General features: G+C 39.8%; 1 protein-coding gene across 1 annotated transcript in view; it reads right to left on the bottom strand.

The window, feature by feature from the left end:
* Positions 1–6,324, bottom strand: part of slc6a11b (solute carrier family 6 member 11b) — a 94,529-nt gene extending 88,205 nt beyond the window's left edge. The window contains exons 1-2 of the mRNA XM_061888072.1: positions 6,172–6,324; positions 5,689–5,983 (exon numbers count right to left, since the gene is read on the bottom strand). Coding sequence (XP_061744056.1) covers positions 5,689–5,899 — 211 coding nt within the window. The 5' untranslated portion in view covers positions 5,900–5,983; positions 6,172–6,324. The remainder of the gene's footprint in view (positions 1–5,688; positions 5,984–6,171) is intronic.
* Positions 6,325–22,702: the final 16,378 nt, after the last annotated feature.

The raw sequence follows: 22,702 nt of genomic DNA, 5'->3' as shown, positions 1-22,702 counted from the left end.
GTTCCAATATTCTTAAACATAAATTCAACTTTAAAAACAACATCCTTTTTGACGTTATTTATTCAATGTCAGGTTGTTATGTTGATTTGACCATTGAAATTTGGTTAATGGCTAGACATACCGTTCAAGGCAGATGGTTGCCTCCACCTTGAGTCATTAAATCAACTTAATTCTTGAATGTTGCGACATTTGATGTTTGATCAACTGATCAATAAGTATTGTGTGCGATTGATAGTTGGGTAATCGGCCAATCAGGCACAAAACATTGAAAAACTGTTGAGAACTTGTTGAATTATGTCCTGATGTTTGGGAACTCAAACCTAACGTTGCATCAACATGCTTTTTGGCAATGTGGGTTCTGACGTTGATTTGATCATTGAAGTTTGGTCATTTTTCAAAATTCTAAAACACAAATTCAACGTTGAAACAACATCTTTCGTGCCTTCATTTAATCAATCTCAGGTTGTTACGTTGATTTGACCATTGAAATTTGGTCCAACGTTAGACATACCGTTCGAGGCGGATGGTTGCCACCACCTTTAGTCAATACGATAAATCAACTTAATTCTTGAATGTTGCGACATATAATGTTTGATGAACTGATCAAAAAGTATTGTCTGAGATTGATAGTTTGTTAATTGACAAATCAGGCACAAAACATTGAAAACTGTTGAGAACTTGTTGTATCATGTCCTGACGTTGGGGAACTCAAACCTAACGTTGCATCAACATGCTTTTTGGCAATGTTGGGTTCTGACGTTGATTTGACCATTGAATTTTGGTCATTTTCCAATATTGTAAAACACAAATTCAACGTTAAAACATCCTTTTTGACGTCATTTATTCAATGTCAGGTTGTTACGTTGATTTGACCATTGAAATTTGGTCCAACGTTAGACATACCGTTCGAGGCAGATGGTTGCCTCCACCTTGAGTCATTACGATAAATAAACTTAACGTCTTGAATGTTGCGACATATAATGCTTGATAAATTGATCAATAAGTCCTGTCTGAGATTGATATTTGGTTCATTGTCCCAGCAGGCACAAGACATTGAGAAACTGTTGAGAACTTGTTAAATTATGTCCTGATGTTGGGGAACTCAAACCATTGAAATTTGGTCCAACGTTAGACATACCTTTCGAGGCAGATGGTTGCCTCCACCTTGAGTCTATAAGATAAATCAACTTAATTCTTGAATGTTGCGAAATATACTGTTTAGTAAATTGATCAATAAGTATTGTCTGAGATTGATAGTTTGTTAATTGACAAATCAGGCACAAAACATTGAAAATCTGTCGAGAAGTTGTTGAAATAGGTCCTGATGTTGGGGAACTCAAGCCTAATGTTACATCAACATGCTTTATGGCAATGTTGGGTTCTGACGTTGATTTGACAATTGAAATTTGGTCATTTTTCAATATTCTAAAACACAAATTCAACGTTGAAACAACATCCTTTTTGACGTCATTTATTCAATGCCAGGTTGTTACGTTGATTTGACCATTTACATTTGGTCCAACATTAGACATACGTTTCGAGGCAAATGGTTGCCTCCACCTTGAGTCAATACGAAAAATCAACTTGATTCTTGAATGTTGCGACATATAATGTTTGATTAAATTATCAATAAGTCCTGTCTGAGATTGATATCTGGTTCATTGGCCCAGCAGGCACAAGACATTAAAAACTGTTGAGAACTTGTTGAATTATGTCCTGATGTTGGGGAACTCAAACCTAACTTTGCATCAACATGCTTTTTGGCAATGTTGGGTTCTGAGGTTGATTTGACCATTGAATTTTGGTCATTTTTCAATATTCTAAAACACAAATTCAACGTTAAAACAACATCCTTTTTGAGGTCATTTATTTAATGTCAGGTTGTTACGTTGATTTGACCATTGAAATTTGGTCCAACGTTAGACATACGTTTCGAGGCAAATGGTTGCCTCCACCTTGAGTCATTACGATAAATTAACTTAATTCTTGAATGTTGTGACATGTAATGTGTGATAAACTGATCAATAAGTATTGTCTGCCATTGATAGTTGGTCAATTGGAAAATCAGGCACAAAACATTGAGAAACTGTTGAGGACTTGTTGAATTATGTCCTGACGTTGGGGAACTCAAACCTAACTTTGCATCAACATGCTTTTTGGCAATGTTGGGTTCTGACGTTGATTTGACCATTGAATTTTGGTCATTTTTCAATATTCTAAAACACAAATTCAACGTTGAAACAACATCCTTTTTGACGTCATTTATTCAATGCCAGGTTGTTATGTTGATTCGACCATAGAAATGTGGTCCACATTTAGACATACCGTTCGAGGCAGATGGTTGCCTCCACCTTGAGTCATTACGATAAATCAACTTAATTCTTGAATGTTGCGAGATATAATGTTTCATAAATTGATCAATAAGTCCTGTCTGAGATTGATATCTGGTTCATTGTCCCAGCAGGCACAAGACATTGAAAAATTGTTGAGAACTTGTTGAATTATGTCCTGATGTTGGGGAACTCAAACCTAACATTGCATCAACATGCTTTTTGGCAAAGTTGGGTTCTGATGTTGATTTGACCATTGAATTTTGGTCATGTTCCAATATTCCTAAAAACTCAAATTCAATGTTGAAACAACATCCTTTTTGACGTCATTTATCCATTGTCAGGTTGTTATTTTTGATTTGACCATTAAAATTTAGTCCAACGTTAGACATACCATTCAAGGCAGATGGTTGCCTCCACCTTGAGTCATTACGATAAATCAACTTAATTCTTGAATGTTGCGACATATACTGTTTGATAAATTGATCAATAAGTATTGTCTGAGATTTATAGTTTGTTAATTGGCCAATAAGGCACAAAACATTGAAAAACTGTTGAGAAGTTGTTGAAATAGGTCCTGACGTTGGGGAACTCAAACCTATCGTTACATCAACATGCTTTTTGGCAATGTTGGGATCTGTTGTTGATTTGGCCATTGAATTTTGGTCATTTTCCAACTAATATTCTAATACAGAAAATCAAAGTCGAAACAACATAATTTTTGACGTCATTTATTTAATGTCAGGTTGTTACATTGATGTGACCATTGAAATTTAGTCCATGAATTGATTAACGTGGACCCCGACCTAAACAAGTTGAAAAACGTATTCGGGTGTTACCATTTAGTGGTCAATCTAGTAATGAAAGTTTCAATCAATCAATCAATCGTTAATTGGCCAATCAGGCACAAAACTTTGAAAAACTGTTGAGAACTTGTTGAATTAGGTCCTGACGTTGGGGAACTCAAACCTAACATTGCATCAACATGCTTTTTGGCAATGTTGGGTTCTGACATTGATTTAACCATTGAATTTTGGTCGTTTTCCAATTATGTAAAACACAAATTCAACGTTAAAACATCCTTTTTGACGTCATTTATTCAATGTCAGGTTGTTATTTTGATTTGACCATTGAAATATGGCCCAACGTTAGACATCAATGTTGTCTCCATTTATAATAACAACTATTTTGCAACGTTGTTTAGAAGTCAGTTTTGAAAACATGTATGTATAATCAATGTTGTATCGATGTCTTGTACCTGCTGGGGGGGTCACTAAGCAAATGAGGCAACATGGAGTTTACTACTTAGTAATAACCAGAAAATGTGCTGTTGATACAGTTTCAGTTTGCTGTCTAGAAAAATGTACAGTCTGCGTGAAATCCACACATTAAAAACGCCCTAGTACGGGGGTCAGAAAACTGCGGCTCCCTGGACCTCTTTCAGAGATGTGTGAAAATGGAAAAAGATGAAGAAAAATATATATTTTTTGTTTCTATTTATTTTCTGTAGGAGGGCAAACAAGATAAAAACCTTCCTAATTGTTAAAAATCCCACTGTTTATGTTATACACGCTTCACTAATGAGTATTTGGCAAGCACCGTTTTGTCGTACTAATTACAGCGATCCTTGAACCCATTGTAAATTTGTCTACATGAACAACTTTCTCCGAGGCTGCCACAGAAAGACATGTTTTATGACCCTCCTTTCTCTCATTTTGTTCACCAAACATTTTATGCTGTGCGTGAATGCACAAAGGTGAGCGTTCTTGATTTTATTGATTTGCTGGAGTGCTTATCAAGCATATTTGGTCAATCCATGACTGCAAGCTAATCAATGCTAACATGCTATTTAGGCCAGCTCTATGTACATATCCCATCATTATGCCTCGTTTGTAGGTATATTTAATTTCCTTTACTTATGTCCTCTGTGTATTTAATTTATATTTGCATGTCTCATGACACATTATCTGTATGTAATATTGGCTGCATTTCTGATCGTTGTATGTGTGCCATGTTGTTCCAGACCACAGCAAACGTTTCCCAGCTTGCAAAGATTGTGATAAATCCATTGGAGGAAGACAGGCTGCTGTTTCCTTATACTTTTATACACACATATCTATACCTTTGGCCATTCTGAGCCAGCAATTTCCAAAAGTTATCCCATCCCGTGAGAAGCCTCCATGTTAATGTTTTCCAATGTTGCAAAAATGTATGGAATGTAAATTAAAATACAACATTTCTGTCAACAAAGATTTGTGTCAGCCTTTGATGCCTTCATTATAACACTTACATAAGACTTTTAAAGTCATTTTGATAGGCTAATATAACTAATATAGACACGTGCATCATGTGTTTCCTTTATTAAAACGCTTATACAAGACTTTTAAAGTAATTTTGATAGTAGACTAATATAACTAATATAGACACTTACATAATATGTTGGCTTCATTATAACACTCATATAAGACTTTTAAAGTCATTTTGACAGTAGGCTAATATAACTAATATAGACACTTGCATCATGTGTTGCCTTTATTATAACACTTATATAAGACTTTTAAAGTCATTTTGATAGTAGGCTAATATAACAAATATAGACACTTACATCATATGTTGTCTTCATTATAATACTTACACAAGACTTTTAAAGTCATTTCGATAGTAGGCTAATATAACTAATATAGACACTTACATAATATGTTGTCTTCATTATAACACTTATACAAGACTTTTAAAGTCCTTTTGATAGTAGGCTAATATAACTAATATAGACACTTACATAATATATTGTCTTCATTATAACACTTATATAAGACTTTTAAAGTCCTTTTGATAGTAGGCTAATATAACTAATATAGACACTTACATAATATATTGTCTTCATTACAGCACGTATATAAGACTTTTAAAGTCCTTTTGATAGTAGGCTAATATAACTAATATAGACACTTACATAATATATTGTCTTCATTACAACACTTATATAAGACTTTTAAAGTCCTTTTGATAGTAGGCTAATATAACTAATATAGACACATCATATGTTGTCTTCATTATAATTCTTATATAAGACTTTTAAAGACAATTGTATAGTAGGCTAATATAACAAATATAGACACTTACATAATGTGTTGTCTTCATTATAATACTTATATAAGACTTTTAAAGACAATTGTATAGTAGGCTTATATAACAAATATAGAGACTTACATAATGTGTTGTCTTCATTATAACACTTATACAAGGCTTTCAAATTTTTGCGGCTCTAGACGGATTTTGTTTTTGTATTTTTGGTCCAATACGGCTCTTTCCACATTTTGGGTTGCCGACCCCTCCCCTAGTTCCTAAACATCCTTACCTCCTCCATTCTTATAGCAGAGGTACGGAAACCTCCAGACGTTGCCGAGCCCGATGATCTCGCCGGCCACCGACAGCACGAACTCGATCTTGTTGTTCCACTGGCCTCTCTCATAGTACTCCTTGCGGTCCAGGCTGGAGCTGGACCCGTCCGTCTCCTTACCGTCCTCCGGTTTACCGTTTATCACCGGCCCGCTCTTCTCGGCTGTCATGTCGTCGCTGATTCTCCGCCAGCCAAAAAAGTGAACTTTAACTACGAAATTAAAAAAATGAATGCAGCCGTGCAGCGATCCTCCCTGAATAAAACATGGAGAGTGGGGAAGTCAAGCGGGATGCCTTATTAACTATGCATCTTGCTTGTGGAGATGGAAATAGAATAAAAGGAGAGGTTGACAGGTGAAACAAAACATCTCAAAAGGTGTTAAATAGCAGCAAAGTAAGAAGAGAAGTCAAGGAAAGGACTTTTAATAACTTGAAGACTTACCAAGATAGAACTCTGCCAATTGGGGTTGACCGTCACAAAACACAGTTGGAAGGAGGACCAAGGACTGCAAAGTCAAATATCGCATCTACTAAAGATTCCCAGGATGTGTTGCGCTCCAGACGGTGGACCATGTGCGACTGCACCTCTTCTCTCCGAGCGCGCCTCTCTCAAAGCGTCCTCGCTTGGACAAAAGCCATGTGGGCAGAGGAGGAGGAGGAGGAGGGGTTGGAAGCGACAGGAACCATGGCAGAAGGTTGGCTCGGTTCAGGTGAAACCATACCATTTGCCTGATTGAGGCACAAAGAAGTACATTACTGTTTAGCACACCTGTAAAATGTTGGCCCTGCGATGCGGTGGCGACTTGTCCAGGGTGTACACTGCCTTCCGCCCGATTGTAGCTGAGATAAACGCCAGCGCCCCCCGCTACCCCAAAAGGGAATAAGCGGTAGTAAATGGATGGATGGATGGAAGTACATTACTGTTTAGCACACCTGTATAATGTTGGCCCTGCGATGCGGTGGCGACTTGTCCAAGGTGTACACTGCCTTCCGCCCGATTGTAGCTGAGATAAGCGCCAGCGCCCCCCCGCGACCCCAAAACGGAATAAGCGGTAGTAAATGGATGGATGGATGGAAGTACATTACTGTTTAGCACACCTGTATAATGTTGGCCCTGCGATGCGGTGGCGACTTGTCCAGGGTGTACAACGCCTTCCGCCCGATTGTAGCTGAGATAAGCGCCAGCGCCCCCCGCGACCCCTAAAGGGAATAAGCGGTAGTAAATGGATGGATGGATGGACGTACATTACTGTTTAGCACACCTGTATAATGTTGGCCCTGCGATGCGGTGGCGACTTGTCCAGCGTGTACACCGCCTTCCACCTGATTGTAGCTGAGATAAGCGCCAGCGCCCCCCGCGAGCCCTAAAGGGAATAAGCGGTAGTAAATGGATGGATGGATGGAAGTACATTACTGTTTAGCACACCTGTATAATGTTGGCCCTGCGATGCGGTGGCGACTTGTCCAGCGTGTACACCGCCTTCCACTCGATTGTAGCTGAGATAAGCGCCAGCGCCCCCCGCGACCCCTAAAGGGAATAAGCAGTAGTAAATGGATGGATGGATGGAAGTACATTACTGTTTAGCACACCTGTATAATGTTGGCCCTGCGATGCGGTGGCGACTTGTCCAGGGTGTACACCGCCTTCCGCCCGATTGTAGCTGAGATAGGCACCAGCGCCCCCCGCGACCCCAAAAGGGAATAAGCGGTAGAAAATGGATGGATGGACACCTGTATAATGTAACTTTAATTGATTGATTGATACTTTTATTAGTAGATTGAACAGTTTAGTACATATTCCGTACATTTGACCACTAAATGGTAACACCCGAATAAGTTTTTCAACTCGGGGTCCTCGTTAACTGTTACCCTATACCAGGGGTCGGCAACAAAAAATGTTGAAAGAGCCATATTGGACTAAAAATACAAAAACAAATCTGTCTGGAGCTGCAAACAATTAAAAGCCATATTACATACAAATAGTGTGTCATGATATAGCAATTGAATTATGAGGATGTGACAGGTCTCCAGCCGTCATCGTGTGGGTAGCAAGGACCCTTGATGGTTTGACTCTCGTTTATTATTTCAACAAACAAGTTTTCGTTCCAGTCGGTCGCGCCAATTTCTAGCGCAACCTCTCTTCCTGCTGGTCTCGGCGCACCTTTCGGTAGCCGGTGGCTGCGTCAGGGGCGTCACTAGACCTAATACTGTACTGGGGCACGCCTGGGGCACAAATAATTCATGTGAGCGTGCAAAGCGCGCAAACAAAAACATTTTTAGCACTTATTTATCATAAAAAATACATAAATAGTGCTTTAAACTATGAAATCATATCAGATGATGTTGTATGGATCTTTGATTAACCACCTGAAATTAACTAATGCATTTGACCTACTTGTGCACTTTTCTACTCCAGACTTCTAAACTGCTACTGGTAAAAGCAAAAAGGAAGAGCAATGAAACTTTTTGAAATATATATTGTAGTAATCATCTGCAAATTTAACATCTACAAAAGTAAAACAAATAATAAAGCACCCCTACATCTCTGGGTTCTTTTATATTATTTAATTTCCATTTATGGCAATGTGGCCAATCCTATTTCAGATACACAAAACTATAAAATATACACAAAACAATAAAGCCATAGTAGTAGAATAAATCAACAACTGTTGTGTGTCTGTTCAGGGAATCATTTTCTGAGAAGTAAACTGTAACGTCTCCTTTTCATTTTTGCAAAGTGGTCAATCACTCCGGACAGACATGGAAATATTACAGTAACTGTTATACAGTTGACCAGTGGTTCCCAACTGCTGAGTCGTGACATAAAAGTGGATTGTGTGTCATTTTCAGTGAGTCGCAGTCAGATGTGTGCATGAAAAAAAAAAAGTTTAGGGAGAAAAAAATCAAATTGTGGCAACAAAACCAGATTATTTTAGCCTTTTTTCTAGTGACTATTAGTGAGTATTTTAGCAAAAGGCAAACCGACTAACAAGTTGGAGGAGTACTCAGGACAGACATGGAAATATATTTAAAAAAAAATCTAAATGGGGCAACAAACCCCGATATTTTCAGCCATCTTTCTGAAAACAAATACAGAAATGTTACTATTTTTTTCTGGAAACAAAACCAGATGCTTTAGCTGTAGCCATTTTTCTGGTGACAAAACAAGATTATTTTAGTCAAAGTCACACCGATTAACAAGATAAGTCTACTGTGCTATTTTTCTGTGAAATAAACTTGAATGATTTAAAAATTTGGCTCACGACTTGATGATATGGAAACATGTTTTTCTTCCTGAAGATAAACCATTTGAGAAGCACTCAACTCACACATGCTTACTAAAAATCAACATTGATGCAGAACCAGCAGACAATAACCAACATTATGTTTCATGTTCATTGGAAATTCCCCCGACAGCTCGTACAGCAAATGAATATGTTTGTCTTGATACAAGGAATAACGTTAGCTAACTTAGCATCAACTTAAGACAATGATGTTGCCTAGCTAGCTAGGACTTCACTTACATCTCTCATTCCTCACTTCTTCTCTGCTGCGGGCGAATAACTTTCTTAAATCCATCTAGGAGTTACAGTTTGAGTCAAATCAAAATCAAAATATTGTAATTAGCAAATTGTTGTTGGCTAACATCACCTACCTCAGCAGTGATTGAATCCCTCCTCTCTCTCTCTCTCTCTCAACCGATGTCTCGATCCACACGTGAATAAATTACCATATTAAGTAGCCATGTGCTCACTGTTTCGTGGAGTGAATACAGTAGCAATCAATTACCATACTAAGTAGTATGTGCGCTGTTGTCTATGTTATGTAGACTTAAAACTCTGAAGCGTTTTTTTTTTTTATTGGTGAAATTTTAACTGGGGTACTGTGGGGCACGTGCCCCAGTGAAATATGTCTGGCGACGCCCCTGGGCTGCGTCTTCCGCGGGGGGCTCATCTCTCTCCTGGTCGCTCTAGTCATCTTTGTCGTCTGTCGTTTCCTCTCCTTCTTCTGCCACGATTGCTCCTCCTTCTGTCAGGCTTGCCACCGACAGTTTGTTTGTGTTTTAGTTTCTCTTCTGTGTTTAGTATTTCCTGTCCTTAGTTCCTGTAAAGTGCTCTTATTTTGTCAGCTTCCTGTCTTGTTCCCTGAGTGCTGTGTTTCCCAGTCAGCTACGGCTGATTGGCACCTGGCCACACCTGTTGCCAATCAGCCAGCTTCTATTTGTACCTGCTTTGTCTTGTGTCAGTTGCTGGATCATTGAATTGTCATTCGGACTTGTATTGTCTTCCATCCATCCATCCATTTTCTACCGCTTATTCCCTTTCGGGGTCGCGAGGGGTGCTGGCGCCTATCTCAGCTACAATCGGGTGGAAGGCGGAGTACACCCTGGACAAGTCGCCACCTCATCGCAGGGCCAACACAGAAAGACAGACAACATTCACACTCACATTCACACACTAGGGCCAATTTAGTGTTGTAGTGAAGTGAATTCGATTTCTATAGCGCTTTTTCTCTAGTGACTCAAAGCGCTTTACACAGTGAAACCCAATATCTAAGTTACATTCAAACCAGTGTGGGTGGCACTGGGAGCAGGTGGGTAAAGTGTCGTGCCCAAGGACACAACGGCAGTGACTAGGTTGGCAGAAGCGGGAATCAAACCTGCAACCCTCAAATTGCTGGCACGGCCACTGTCTTTGGAAGTGGGAGGAAGCCGGAGTACCCGGAGGGAACCCACGCATTCACGGGGAGAACATGCAAACTCCACACAGAAAGGTCCTCAGCCTGGAATTGAACCCAGGACTGCAGGACCTTCGTGTTGTGAGGCAGACGCACTAACCCCTCTTCCACCGTGAAGCCCCTTGTATTGTCTTGTCGATGTCAAGTCTAGTCGCTCTTGTGATGTGTTATCGCTCCTGTCCTGTCGTACTTTTTTCTTTGCAGCGTAGCGGTAAGCTATATTCAGTTGATGTTTGTAGCTTACTGTTTTTTGTTCCCTGGTTCCGTTTTATTTTTCATTATACAAGTACGACTTCTGTTTGCCTGTTCGCTACCTGCTAGCTTCCATGTTAAGCTCCTGTTTATTATTTTCTAGCTCCCAGGCTCGCTCCTTTTGTTTGACTATCCGCCTCGTGCGCGCTTTGTGTTTGTACCCTTTTTTGTTTTTTGTCTTAGTATTTAATTAAATCATGTTTTCTCATTCCATGCCTGCCTCCATCTCTGCATCTTGGGGTTCGTCACCAAATAACCATGACACCTTCTCCCCTTTTAAACTGCAGCAGAAGATGTAGGGATTGAGAGCAGGGGTGCCATTTACGCACCTGACTCTGATGTCGCTCCAAACGTACCCCGCCTCTCCGCTCCGCTGCATGCTCCGCTGCATGCTCCGCCTCCTGGCCGCTATCTTGGGCAGGACCGCCGTTTGTCCTATCCTGCTGTCGGCTCGTCGGCTCCGTCTCTCCACAGAGGACTTAAAATGAAACTAAATGAGCTCAAATATAGCTACAAATGAGGCAAAATGATGCAATATGTACAACAGCTAGCCTAGATTGCATGTTAGCATCGATTAGCTTACAGTCATGCAGTGACCAAATATGTCTGATTAACACTCCGCACAAGTCAATAACATCAACAAAGCTCACCTTTGTGCATTCTTGCACAACGTTAAACATCTGGTGGACAAAATGAGACAGAGAAAGAAGTGGCATAAAACACGTCTTAGAAAGTCGGAGAAAGTTATTCATGTAAACAAACTACGGTGAGTTCAAGGACCGCAAAAATTAGTAGGAAAAAACGTTGCTCGCCAAATACTCTGATAAGTGAAGCATGTTTAATAAAAACAGTCTGCTTTATAATAATTAGGGAGATTTGTGTCATGTTTGTCCTCCTACAGAAACCATATTAAAACAAAAAATATGTTTTTTCCCCTCATCTTTTTCCATTTTTCATATACCGTATTTCCGCTAATTTATTTAAAACCTCTTCTCACTCCTGCGCTTACCAAAGGCATGCGGTAAAAGTAAGCATGCGCTAATTATTTTAAAACCTCTTCTCACTCCGGCAATTACCAAAGGCATGCAGTAAAAATTTGAGTGTGATGTAAGCTTGGACCATAAAATCCTACTGAATAGCTCTTAATCTTCTTCCCTTTATGCGATTTCAAATTACCGGTATTGAAATCAGCCTCTTCCATTTTGAAAATGATGACAGGGGAAGTGTCACTCGTGACGTCACGAGTTTGACCAGGCGGTTATACTAAGCATGCGCTAATTATTTTGCGAAGCGAGTTTGACCCGGCAGTAATTCAAGGCAGGCGCATACTATGATCTGCGGCAATTCAAGGAAATACAGTATTTTTGAAAAAGCTCCAGAGAGCCACTGGGGGCGGCGCTAAAGAGCTGCAGGTTGCGGACCTCCGCCCTATACATACATATATATATTCCCTTGACTCACATATGAACTTGAAGTGCCATCCCATTCCTAACTCATAGGGTTCAATATGATTTCAGTCCGCCTTTTGCAGCTATTACAGCTTCAACTCTTCTGGGAAAGCTGTCCACAAGGTTGCGCGGTGTGTTTATAGGAATTTTCCACCATTCGTCCAATAGCGCAGTGGTAAGGTCACACACTGATGTTGGTCTCCTTTTCTAATTCATCCCAAAGGTGTTCTTTCGGGTTCATGTCAGGACTCTGTGCAGGCCAGTCAAGTTCATCCACACCAGACTCCATCATCCATGTCTTCATGGACCTTGCCTTGTGCACTGGTGCACAGTCATTTTGGAAGAGGAAAGGGCCCGCTCCATACCGTTCCCACAAGGTTGGAGCAGTTTTTTTGTAATAGAGCTTCGGAATATTTAGGAGCGAGGACATTTCACGACTGGATGTGTTGCACAGGTGGCATCCTATGACAGTTCCATGCTGGAAAGCACTTAAATCCTGAGAGTGGCCCATTCTTTCACAATTGTTTGTAGAAACAGTCTCCATACCTAAATGTTTGATTTTATACACCTGTGATTACTGTGAAACTTCAATTTTCTTGATTGGAAAGAGACTCAGAAGAAATATTACCTAAATGTTGCACAAAAACCTAACAAATGTAATTGTTATCTCATGTGATGTCACTTAGCTAGTCTGAATTCATAGTATTAATTTACGTGAATTCAAACGGCAGCATTTTGCGATTACTTTGTTGCAGGTGACGTCACTTCCGATTGCAGACCAGGCCCCGGCTTCAGCACTTGGCATTAATTTAACATGGACGTTACATACAAACACCTGGCGTGTCATGAGTACAATACTTACAGTATAAACACTTTATTGGTCTCAACAGAAGCCAAGGAAGGCAAATTTAACGTAATGGCAAAAACGACTTCCTGGTTACGTCAACTGAAATAAGGGATGCAAAGCCATCCATCCACCTTCTTCCGCTTATCCGAGGTCGGGTCGCAGGGGCAGCAGCCTAAGCACAAAAGCCACTTCGTCCTGCTCCTGCCGGGGGATGCCGAGGCATTCCCAGGCCAGACATAGTCTTCCCAACGTGTCCTGGGTCTTCCCCATGGTCGGACTCATTTCGGCCGCTTGTACCTGCGATCTTGTCCTTTCGGTCATAACCCAAAGCTCATGACCATAGGTGAGGATGGGAACGTAGATCGATAGGTAAAGTGAGAGCTTTTCCTTCCGGCTCAGCTCCTTCTTCACCACAACCGATTGATACAGCGTCCGCATTACTAAAGACGCCGCACCGATCCGCCTGTCGATCTCACAATGTCACTCGTGAACAAGACTCCGAGGTACTTGAACTCCTCCACTTGGGGCAGGGTCTCCTCCACAACCCGGAGATGGCACTCCACCCTTTTCCGGCAGAGAACCATGGACTCGCACTTGGAGATGTTGATTCTCATCCCAGTCGCTTCACACTCGGCTGCGAACCGATCCAGTGAGAGCTGAAGATCCTGACCAGATGAAGCCATCAGAACCACATCGTCTGCAAAAAGCAGAGACCTAATTCTGCAGCCACCAAACCGGATCCCCTCAACGCCTTGACTGCGCCTAGAAATTCTGTCCATCAAAGTTATGAACAGAATCGGCGACAAAGGACAGCCTTGGCAGAGTCCCACCCTCACTGGAAACGGGTCCGACTTACTGCCGGCAATGCGGACCAGGCTCTGACACTGATCATACAGGGAGCGGACTGCCACAATCAGACAGTCCGTTTTCCAAGGCTGCCCCTAACTCCCCCCATGTCCGAATTCCCCAAACCGGAGATGAAACTGAAAATGTGGCCAAATCTGCTGGGTCAAAAGTATACATACAGCGATGGTAATATCTGGTTACATGTTCCTTGGCAAGTTTCACTGCAATAAGTCAGTAGAAGCATTTAAGTCTCACCTTAAAACTCATTTGTATACTCTAGCCTTTAAATAGTCTCCCTTTTTCGACCAGTTGATCTGCCGTTTCTTTTCTTTTTCTCCTATGTCCCACTCTCCCTCGTGGAGGGGGTCCGGTCCGATTCGGTGGCCATGTACTGCTTGCCTGTGTATCGGCTGGGGACATCTCTGCGCTGCTGATCCGCCTCCGCTTGGAATGGTTTCCTGCTGGCTCCGCTGTGAACGGGACTCTCGCTGCTGTGTTGGATCCACTTTGGACTGGACTCTCGCGACTGTGTTGGATCCATTATGGATTGAACTTTCACAGTATCATGTTAGACCCGCTCGACATCCATTGCTTTTCTCCTCTCCAAGGTTCTCATAGTCATCATTGTCACCGACGTCCCACTGGGTGTGAGTTTTCCTTGCCCTTATGTGGGCCTACCGAGGATGTCGTAGTGGTTTGTGCAGCCCTTTGAGACACTAGTGTTTTAGGGCTATATAAGTAAACATTGATTGATTGATTGATTGATTGAATAAGGCACTTTTGGAAGCCATCCACAAGCTTCCGGTTCAATTTTTTCACCACTCCTCTTGACAAAATTGGTCTATTTCAGCTAAATGTGTTGGTTTCTCTGACATGGACGTTTTTCTTCAGCATTGTCCACACTTTTAAGTTAGGACTTTGGAAAGCCTGTTCTAAAAAACCCTAATTCTAGCCTGATTTATTACTTTTGATGTGTATTCGGGCTCATTGTCCTGTTGGAACACCCAACTGCGCCCAAGACCCAACCTCCGGGTTGATGATTTTAGGTTGTCTGAAGAATATGGAGGTAATCGTCCTTTTTCCTTGTCCCGTTTACTCTCTGTTAAGCACCAGTTCCATTGACAGAAAAAAACAGGCCCAGAGCATAATACTACCACCACCATGCTTGACGGTAGGAAAGGTGTTCCTGGGATTAAAGGCCTCACCTTTTTCTCCTCCAAACATATTGCTGTGTATTGTGGCCAAACGGCTCAATTTTTGTTTCATCTGACATCACATGGACAAAGATAAGACCTTCCGGTGGAAAGATCCGTGGTCAGAAAATTCAAAGTACTTTATTGACACATACCTGTGGCTTAGAATGAGACTTTTCAAATCCGCATTAGTCCCTAAAAAGTGACATGAGTTTAGCGTTAAGCTGCATTCACGTTCCGCACAAAACAAGTTAAGACTTCTCGCTTTGTACCTGGCCTAGTTGGAGACGGTGACCCCCGTTGGATTTTGTGAAGCCATGTCAACAGTCTTGTTCCCTTGGTCTTTCGGGGCTCTGCTCACGGCATACCAAGTCGCAACTCTTTGTTCTCCGGTGGGAGTCATCGTGCGCTCCGGCATACCAAGCAGACGTCTTTTGTGAAACCGAAGAAAACGAAAAGGACAAAAGGAAACATGGGATTGTCTTGTTTTCCCTTCGTCAGCAGCCTTTGGACAGAGTTCTTCCATACGTGTTGTTTGAGAAACAAGAGGGATTCAAAACTCAAAAAAACATCAAAACTTTATGTTTGTAGGCGTTTGTTCGTACACAAGTCCAGGGCCGGGTTTCCAGGCGTGACATGCTCGCCGCGCAAGGAACTCCCCTAACTCTAAAAAAGCCTGACCTAGTCTCTAAGAATCCCTTGACGGCGAGGTCACTCGTCATTAAAAGCGTAGAGGAAGTGGGCTGCATAAAAAGTACGGCCACCCAAGGCGGTTGGCAAACAATCCGTGTGTGTGTGTGTGTGTGCTTTTCAACCAGTCAAGTCCTTTATTTATGTTGTGAGCTGCCGCAACATTACCCAAGAGGGAAGACTTTTGCAGACTCCCAGTTTGCTCTCATACCTGATAGGAAGTCATATCATCGTGATGGTTCTTCCTGTGTCGATTAACAAGGTGATGACACTCAAATTCATCTACAAACCCCAAAACCAGTGAAGTTGGCACGCTGCGTAAAGGGTAAATAAAAACAGAATAAAATGATTTGCGAATCCTTTCCAACCGATATTCAATTGAATAGACTGCAAAGACAAGATGCTTAAAGTTCGTACTGGAAAATGTTATTTTTTGCAAATATTAGCTCAGTTGGAATTTGATGCCTGCAACATGTTTCAAAAAATCTGGCAGAAGTGGCAAAAAAAGACTGAGAAAGTTGAGGAATGCTCATCAAACACTTATTTGGAGCTTCCCACAGGTGAACCGGTTAATTGGGAACAGGTGGGTGCCATGAATCTTTCAATTTTTACTCCCTTAAAATGACTCGCAGCATTTTTAATTTGCAGCGTTTTCTCTGTTGCATGTGTTTCATAGTGTTTTTGGTTTTTGGATCAATTCTGGTGTAAAGTATTTAAAGGATTTGCATGATCAGGTTTTTTTTCCCCCATGCTGTCACAACAACACTTATCCCACTTCACAGTCCGCTATGTGAACTACTACACTACGAATGCAACCCCAAGAATGGAAATATCAACGCCAACGACCTTAATTACTGTTTTTCCTCACACAATCTGCACAGTGTCTATTATTAGCTTGTCACAATCAATTAAATATTATCATCTAACAAGCTTTCCTTTATGAATGCTCCATAATTTTTCTAAAGGTTTCATTTTCCATTTCGCACTTTATATTGTTGTACAGTTGTGGTGTATATAAAGCACACTCACAAGTGGTAGAAAAATGGATGGATGGACACACTGGTTGACAAAATGTTAGTCCCAGATGACCCCTGGAGGGAAGAGTATGTCACTGCAGCTTCCCCCTGCTCATCCTCTCCTTACATGACCCTTACTGAAAAAGGACAGAATGAACTATTTGGTTCATGTTGAGTGGCTTTGTGCTTTTTTTCCACAGGCATCTGATGCACCCTACCAACTTCGTTATCTATACAGCGGTATGAGTATTTGCACTCTAAGTGTGTGCAATAATATGGTTTCCCATATCAAGTATGTATGCATGCAACACACACAAACATGCAGGAACACCCTAGGCAGAGAAGGGAGGAGACGCCCACCTAGTGTTGGCCAATATTGTAAAGGGATGTCAGTTACGTGCGCCTCGTTTTTGGCCAGCGGGATTCACCCCGGATGGCCAAGTGCAGGACTACTCTTCCTGGAAAGCGACCCCGGCTGCTCATGGACTTGAATGCATCAGAGCTGTGGGAGCTCACTCGATATTCACAGGCTGTGCCACCTGTCCTCCCCACAATCGGGCTACGCATGCTGATGCTATTGTAAGCGCTAAGCTAAAGGATAACACGTGGCTAGTTGGTGGCGATATGGTAAGAGTGAGAGATTTAGTTTTTTGGGGGGATTCTACTCACTCAGAGTACATTCTGACACTGTGACGCTACAATATGCACTGACAACCAAGTGGCCAATATATATATATATATATATATATATATATATATATATATATATATATATATATATATATATATATATATATATATATATATATATATGTATATATATATATACATGGGAGAGGTGACACAGTCACAGTATATGTCACCTTGAAGCCTCCAGCCGGATTTGTAAATTACATGTCAACCCAACCGGGATTTGAACACAGCACCCTTTTACCTGAGTCAACAGTCTTAACCACTGGGATATCATGGGTCTTGTAGAGAGAAGATTGTTTTTAATACGCAAATGTAATTGAGGACTCTTGACTCAGTAAAGTATGATGAGGTAGAACAAAACACCATCAACCAGAGTAGGGTTTGAACCCAGTACCTTTCTTTCCTAGTAAGCAGCCTTAACCCCTGGTCTACCATGGGTCTTCTGGAGAGTAGATTGTGTTCCATTCACAGATGTAATCGAGGACTCCTGGCTCAGTAAAGTATAATGAGGTGGAACAAAATGTTGTGAACTAGAGTTGGGTTCAAACCGAGTACCTCTCAATCCAAGTCAGCAGTCTTAACCTCTGAGCTATCCTTGATAGTGTGAAGAACAGATTTCTTTCCATACAAAAAGGATATCTACGACCCGTGGCTCACTAAAGTATGATGAGGTGGAACAAAATACTGCCAAACGTTGTAGGGTTCGAACCCAGTACCTTTGTTCTAATTTAACAGTCTTAACCACCGGGCTATCCTCAGTCCTGTGAAGATGAGATTTTGGTCCATACACAAATGAAATCAAGGACTCCTGGCTCAGTAAAGTATGATGATGTGGAACTAAATACTGTCGATAATAGCTAGTATGACATCTCCTCGGTACAATTAAAATAAAACAGGTTAATGGTAATTGGATAAAAAGTTTATTCAATAATTATTTTTAACATTTTATGGGAGAGGTAACACAGTCACAATATTGCGTCATTTTGATTTTGAAACATCCAGCCTGTTACATGTCAACCCAATTCTGGGGGAAACACTGCATATATACATATATATATATATATATATATATATATATATATATATATATATATATATATATATATATATATACAAACGTTTCCATATGAGTTGGGGAATTGTGTTTGATGTAAACATAAACGGAAGAGAATGATTTGCAAATCCTTTTCAACCCATATTTAATACAATGCACTACAAAGACAAGATATTTGATGGTCCAACTCATAAACTTTATTTTTTATTTTTTGCAAATAATAATCAACTTACAATTTCATGGCTGCAACATGTGCCAAAAGTAGTTGGGAAAGGGCATGTTCACCACTGTGATACATCACATTTTCTTTTAACAAAACTCAATAAACGTTTGGGAACTGAGGAAACTAAGTGTTGAAGCTTTGAAAGTGGAATTATTTCCCATTCTTGTTTGATGTAGAGCTTTAGTCATTCAATAGTCCGGGGTCTCCGCTGTCGTATTTTACGCTTCATAATGCGCCACACATTTTCGATGGGAGACAGGTCTAGACTGCAGGCGGGCCAGGAAAGTACCCGCACTCTTTTATTACAAAGCCACGCTGTTGTAACACGTAGCTAGACATTGTTTTGCTGAAATAAGCAGGGACGTCCATGATAGCGTTGCTTGGATGGCAACATGTCCTGCTCCAAAACCTATATGGACCATTTAGCATTAATGGTGCCTTTACAGATGTGTACGTTACCCATGCCTTGGGCACTAATACACCCCCATACCATCACAGATGCTGGCTTTTGAACTTCGCGCCTATAACAATCCGAATGGTTATTTTCCTCTTTGTTCCGGAGGACACCACGTCCACAGTTTCCAAACATAATTTGAAATGTGGACTCGTCAGACCACAGAACACTTTACCACTTTGCATCAGTCCATCTAAGATGAGCTCAGGCCCAGCGAAGCCGGCGGCGTTCCTTGGTGTTGTTGATAAATGGCTTTCGCTTTGCATAGTAGAGTTTTAACTTGCACTTACAGATGTAGCGACCAACTGTAGTTAGTGACAATGGTTTTATGAAGCGTTCCTGAGCACATGTGGTGATATCCTTTACACACTGATTTCGGTTTTTGATAATATCATCGCTTACGTGCAGTGATTTCTCCAGATTCTCTGAACCTTTTGATGATTTTACAGACCCTAGATGGTAAAATCCCTAAATTCCTTGCAATAGCTCGTTGAGAAATGTTGTTCTAAAACTGTTCGACAGTTTGTTTACAAAGTGGTGACCCTCGCCCCATCCTTGTTTGTGAATTACTTAGCATTTCATGGAAGCTGCTTTTATACCCAATCATGGCACCCACCGGTTCCCAATTAGCCTGCACACCTGTGGGATGTTCCACCGTGGGCCGGCTTTTGGCCGTATTTTGGGGACCCATGGCCTTAACGTTTATTTTTGAAAATAGATTCTAAAAAAAACCCCGAATAAAATGTTGTTGGGTTTTTTTTCCAACATATATATTTTTTTATTCTAAATAACCATTACAATGTAGTTCTGAATCTATTTTTTTTCTGCACCCTAACACATTAATTAACTCATACATTGATGCAATGTTATTAGAAAAAAAAATGCAGCTTTTGTTGCAAATTTTTTTTTTTTAAAACAATGCAAAAAATCCAGCGAAATCCTGCAGAATGGTCCGTTTTGGCCTTAGTGACCTTTTTTTTTTTTACCATCAATATTTTGCCTCAGGATTTAACCAATGGTCGTGAATGAGACACAGGGCCAGGACACACCATGCTGGGTCATGCTGCTCTGGGACATTTTATTTCAGTTATTTTTTTTTTTTTCTTTTTTAATGTTTGTATTTTTCTCCTTTTCGTACTTGCACTTGCACTCCTTCTCAGGAGTGTAATGAGCGGGACAGTCAAGCGGCAAGAGTCACAGTTGATTATCATCATCATCATCATCATCATCCTCATGAGCGTCCTCTCTGTTGTAGCGGAATCATTTCCCCAAGCTAGAAAAGTCGTTTACATCACATTCCTTTTTTTTTTTTTTTTTGGGGGGGGGGATTCCATCGACACACTCTATAGGCTTCATAATAAGGGGAGGGTGACAATTAGAGAATTAAAAACCATGACTTTTTGCATAGTATTAAATGAACAAGGACATTGAGTTCTTTATTTACAATTATTATTGTTATTGTAGAGATTTAAAAAAAGTCATTAAAAACAAGATAAATAAATCACTTACCCATTAAATGGCTAAGTGTGCCAAAAAAGGTTGCATGTGTCTTTTTTTTTTTTTTTTTTTTCTTGCTTCCACACACGGCATGCTGCTAAATACAGTACATCCAGGCAGGTGAGAGGATATTGCAATAATTCATGTCATCAAAATCATCATCATCATCATTGTCAGTGGCGTGGGGGCTTGTTATTTCAAATATGCTGGGATGCAAAAACAGTGTGTTGTTTTTTTTAGGCGTTTCTTGCACAGGTGATTCTTTTGCTTGTATTAACACAATGGAACAGTGGAACCTCGGAAAGTAGTACGATTTGCAGGGGGCGTGGGGGGTGGATTTTACGCTCTGACCAAAATTTGTGGAAAAATTACTTCCTAACTTTCCATACGTTGGGCTTTAATAAATAAGCAGCGAGGTAAATCAATAATTTGAAGCAAAAGCAATAAAAAAATGTGAGGACATGCTAAACCAGGGGTGTCAAACTCAATTTAGAAGAGGAAAATCTGTCCACACGCGGAACGGGCTAATAAAATAATGGCATGATAAGTAAAAAATAAAGACAACTTCATTTTCTTTGTCTTACTTTGGCCAAAAATAGAACAAACACATTCTGATATATATATATATATATATATATATATATATATATATATATATATATATATATATATATATATATATATATATATATATATATATATATATGTGTGTGTGTGTGTGTATATATATATATATGTATATATATATATATATATATATATATATGTATATATATATATATATATATATATATATATATATATATACATGTATATATATATATACATGTATATATATATATATATATATATATATATATATATATATATATATATATATATATATATATATATATATATATATATATATATATATATATATATATATGACAACTAGCGCTGTGGTCAAAGTTGGAATTGCCACAAAGTACATTTTAAGATACACTCTACTGCCATCTGGCGGCTAAAGTGGAAAAATCGCACACCGCCCCAAATTTATCACGTTTCATGTGTCAGGTAAACTGTTACGATTGGGGCCATTTGAATGTCTTTCCTATTGTACTTGGCCAATGAAGGTAATTGTAATCATAACACCTATAAAATGCCACTAGGGGGTGTTCTTTTCCCATTTTCGAGTAAACAGGAAGTGCTGGAAATTCTCAGATTAACCGCTGAGTCTCATAGGGTCGTACAAAAGCCAAAACATCGATGTGGCTGTAGGCAACCTGCTGATGTAGTTTTCACACTTCACTCCACATGATTTGTCATCAAATATTAAAGGTAAAAAAAAAAAACACACACATATATATATATATATTTATCCATCCATCCATCTATTTCTACCGCTTATTCCCTTTGGGGGCGCTGGTGCCTATCACTAAATTAGCTCTAGTGTGTAAATTTGTGTGTGTGACTGTTGTCTGTCTATGTGTGTTGGCCCTGTGATTAGGTGACGACTTGTCCAGGGTGTAAACCGCCTTCCGCCCGATTGTAGCTGATATATATATATATGTATATATATATATATATATACATATATATATATATATATATATATATATATATATATAGATAGATAGATGGATAGATGGATAGATGGATAGATGGATAGATGGATAGATGGATAGATGGATAGATGGATAGATGGATGGATGGATGGATGGATGGATGGATGGATGGATGGATGGATGGATGGATGGATGGATGGATGGATGGATGGATGGATGGATGGATAGATAGATAGATAGATAGATAGATAGATAGATAGATAGATAGATAGATAGATAGATAGATAGATAGATAGATATATACATAGATAGATATATATATATATATATATATATATATATATATATACATATGTAGCTGATATATATCCATCTATATCTATCTATCTATCTGTCTATCCATATATATATTATATATATATATATATATATATATATATATATATACATATATATATATATATATATATACATAT

The sequence above is a fragment of the Nerophis ophidion genome, linkage group LG02, assembly GCF_033978795.1.
Source record: "Nerophis ophidion isolate RoL-2023_Sa linkage group LG02, RoL_Noph_v1.0, whole genome shotgun sequence".
Lineage (NCBI taxonomy): Eukaryota > Metazoa > Chordata > Actinopteri > Syngnathiformes > Syngnathidae > Nerophis > Nerophis ophidion.
This window is presented reverse-complemented; position numbering and strand designations above follow the sequence as displayed.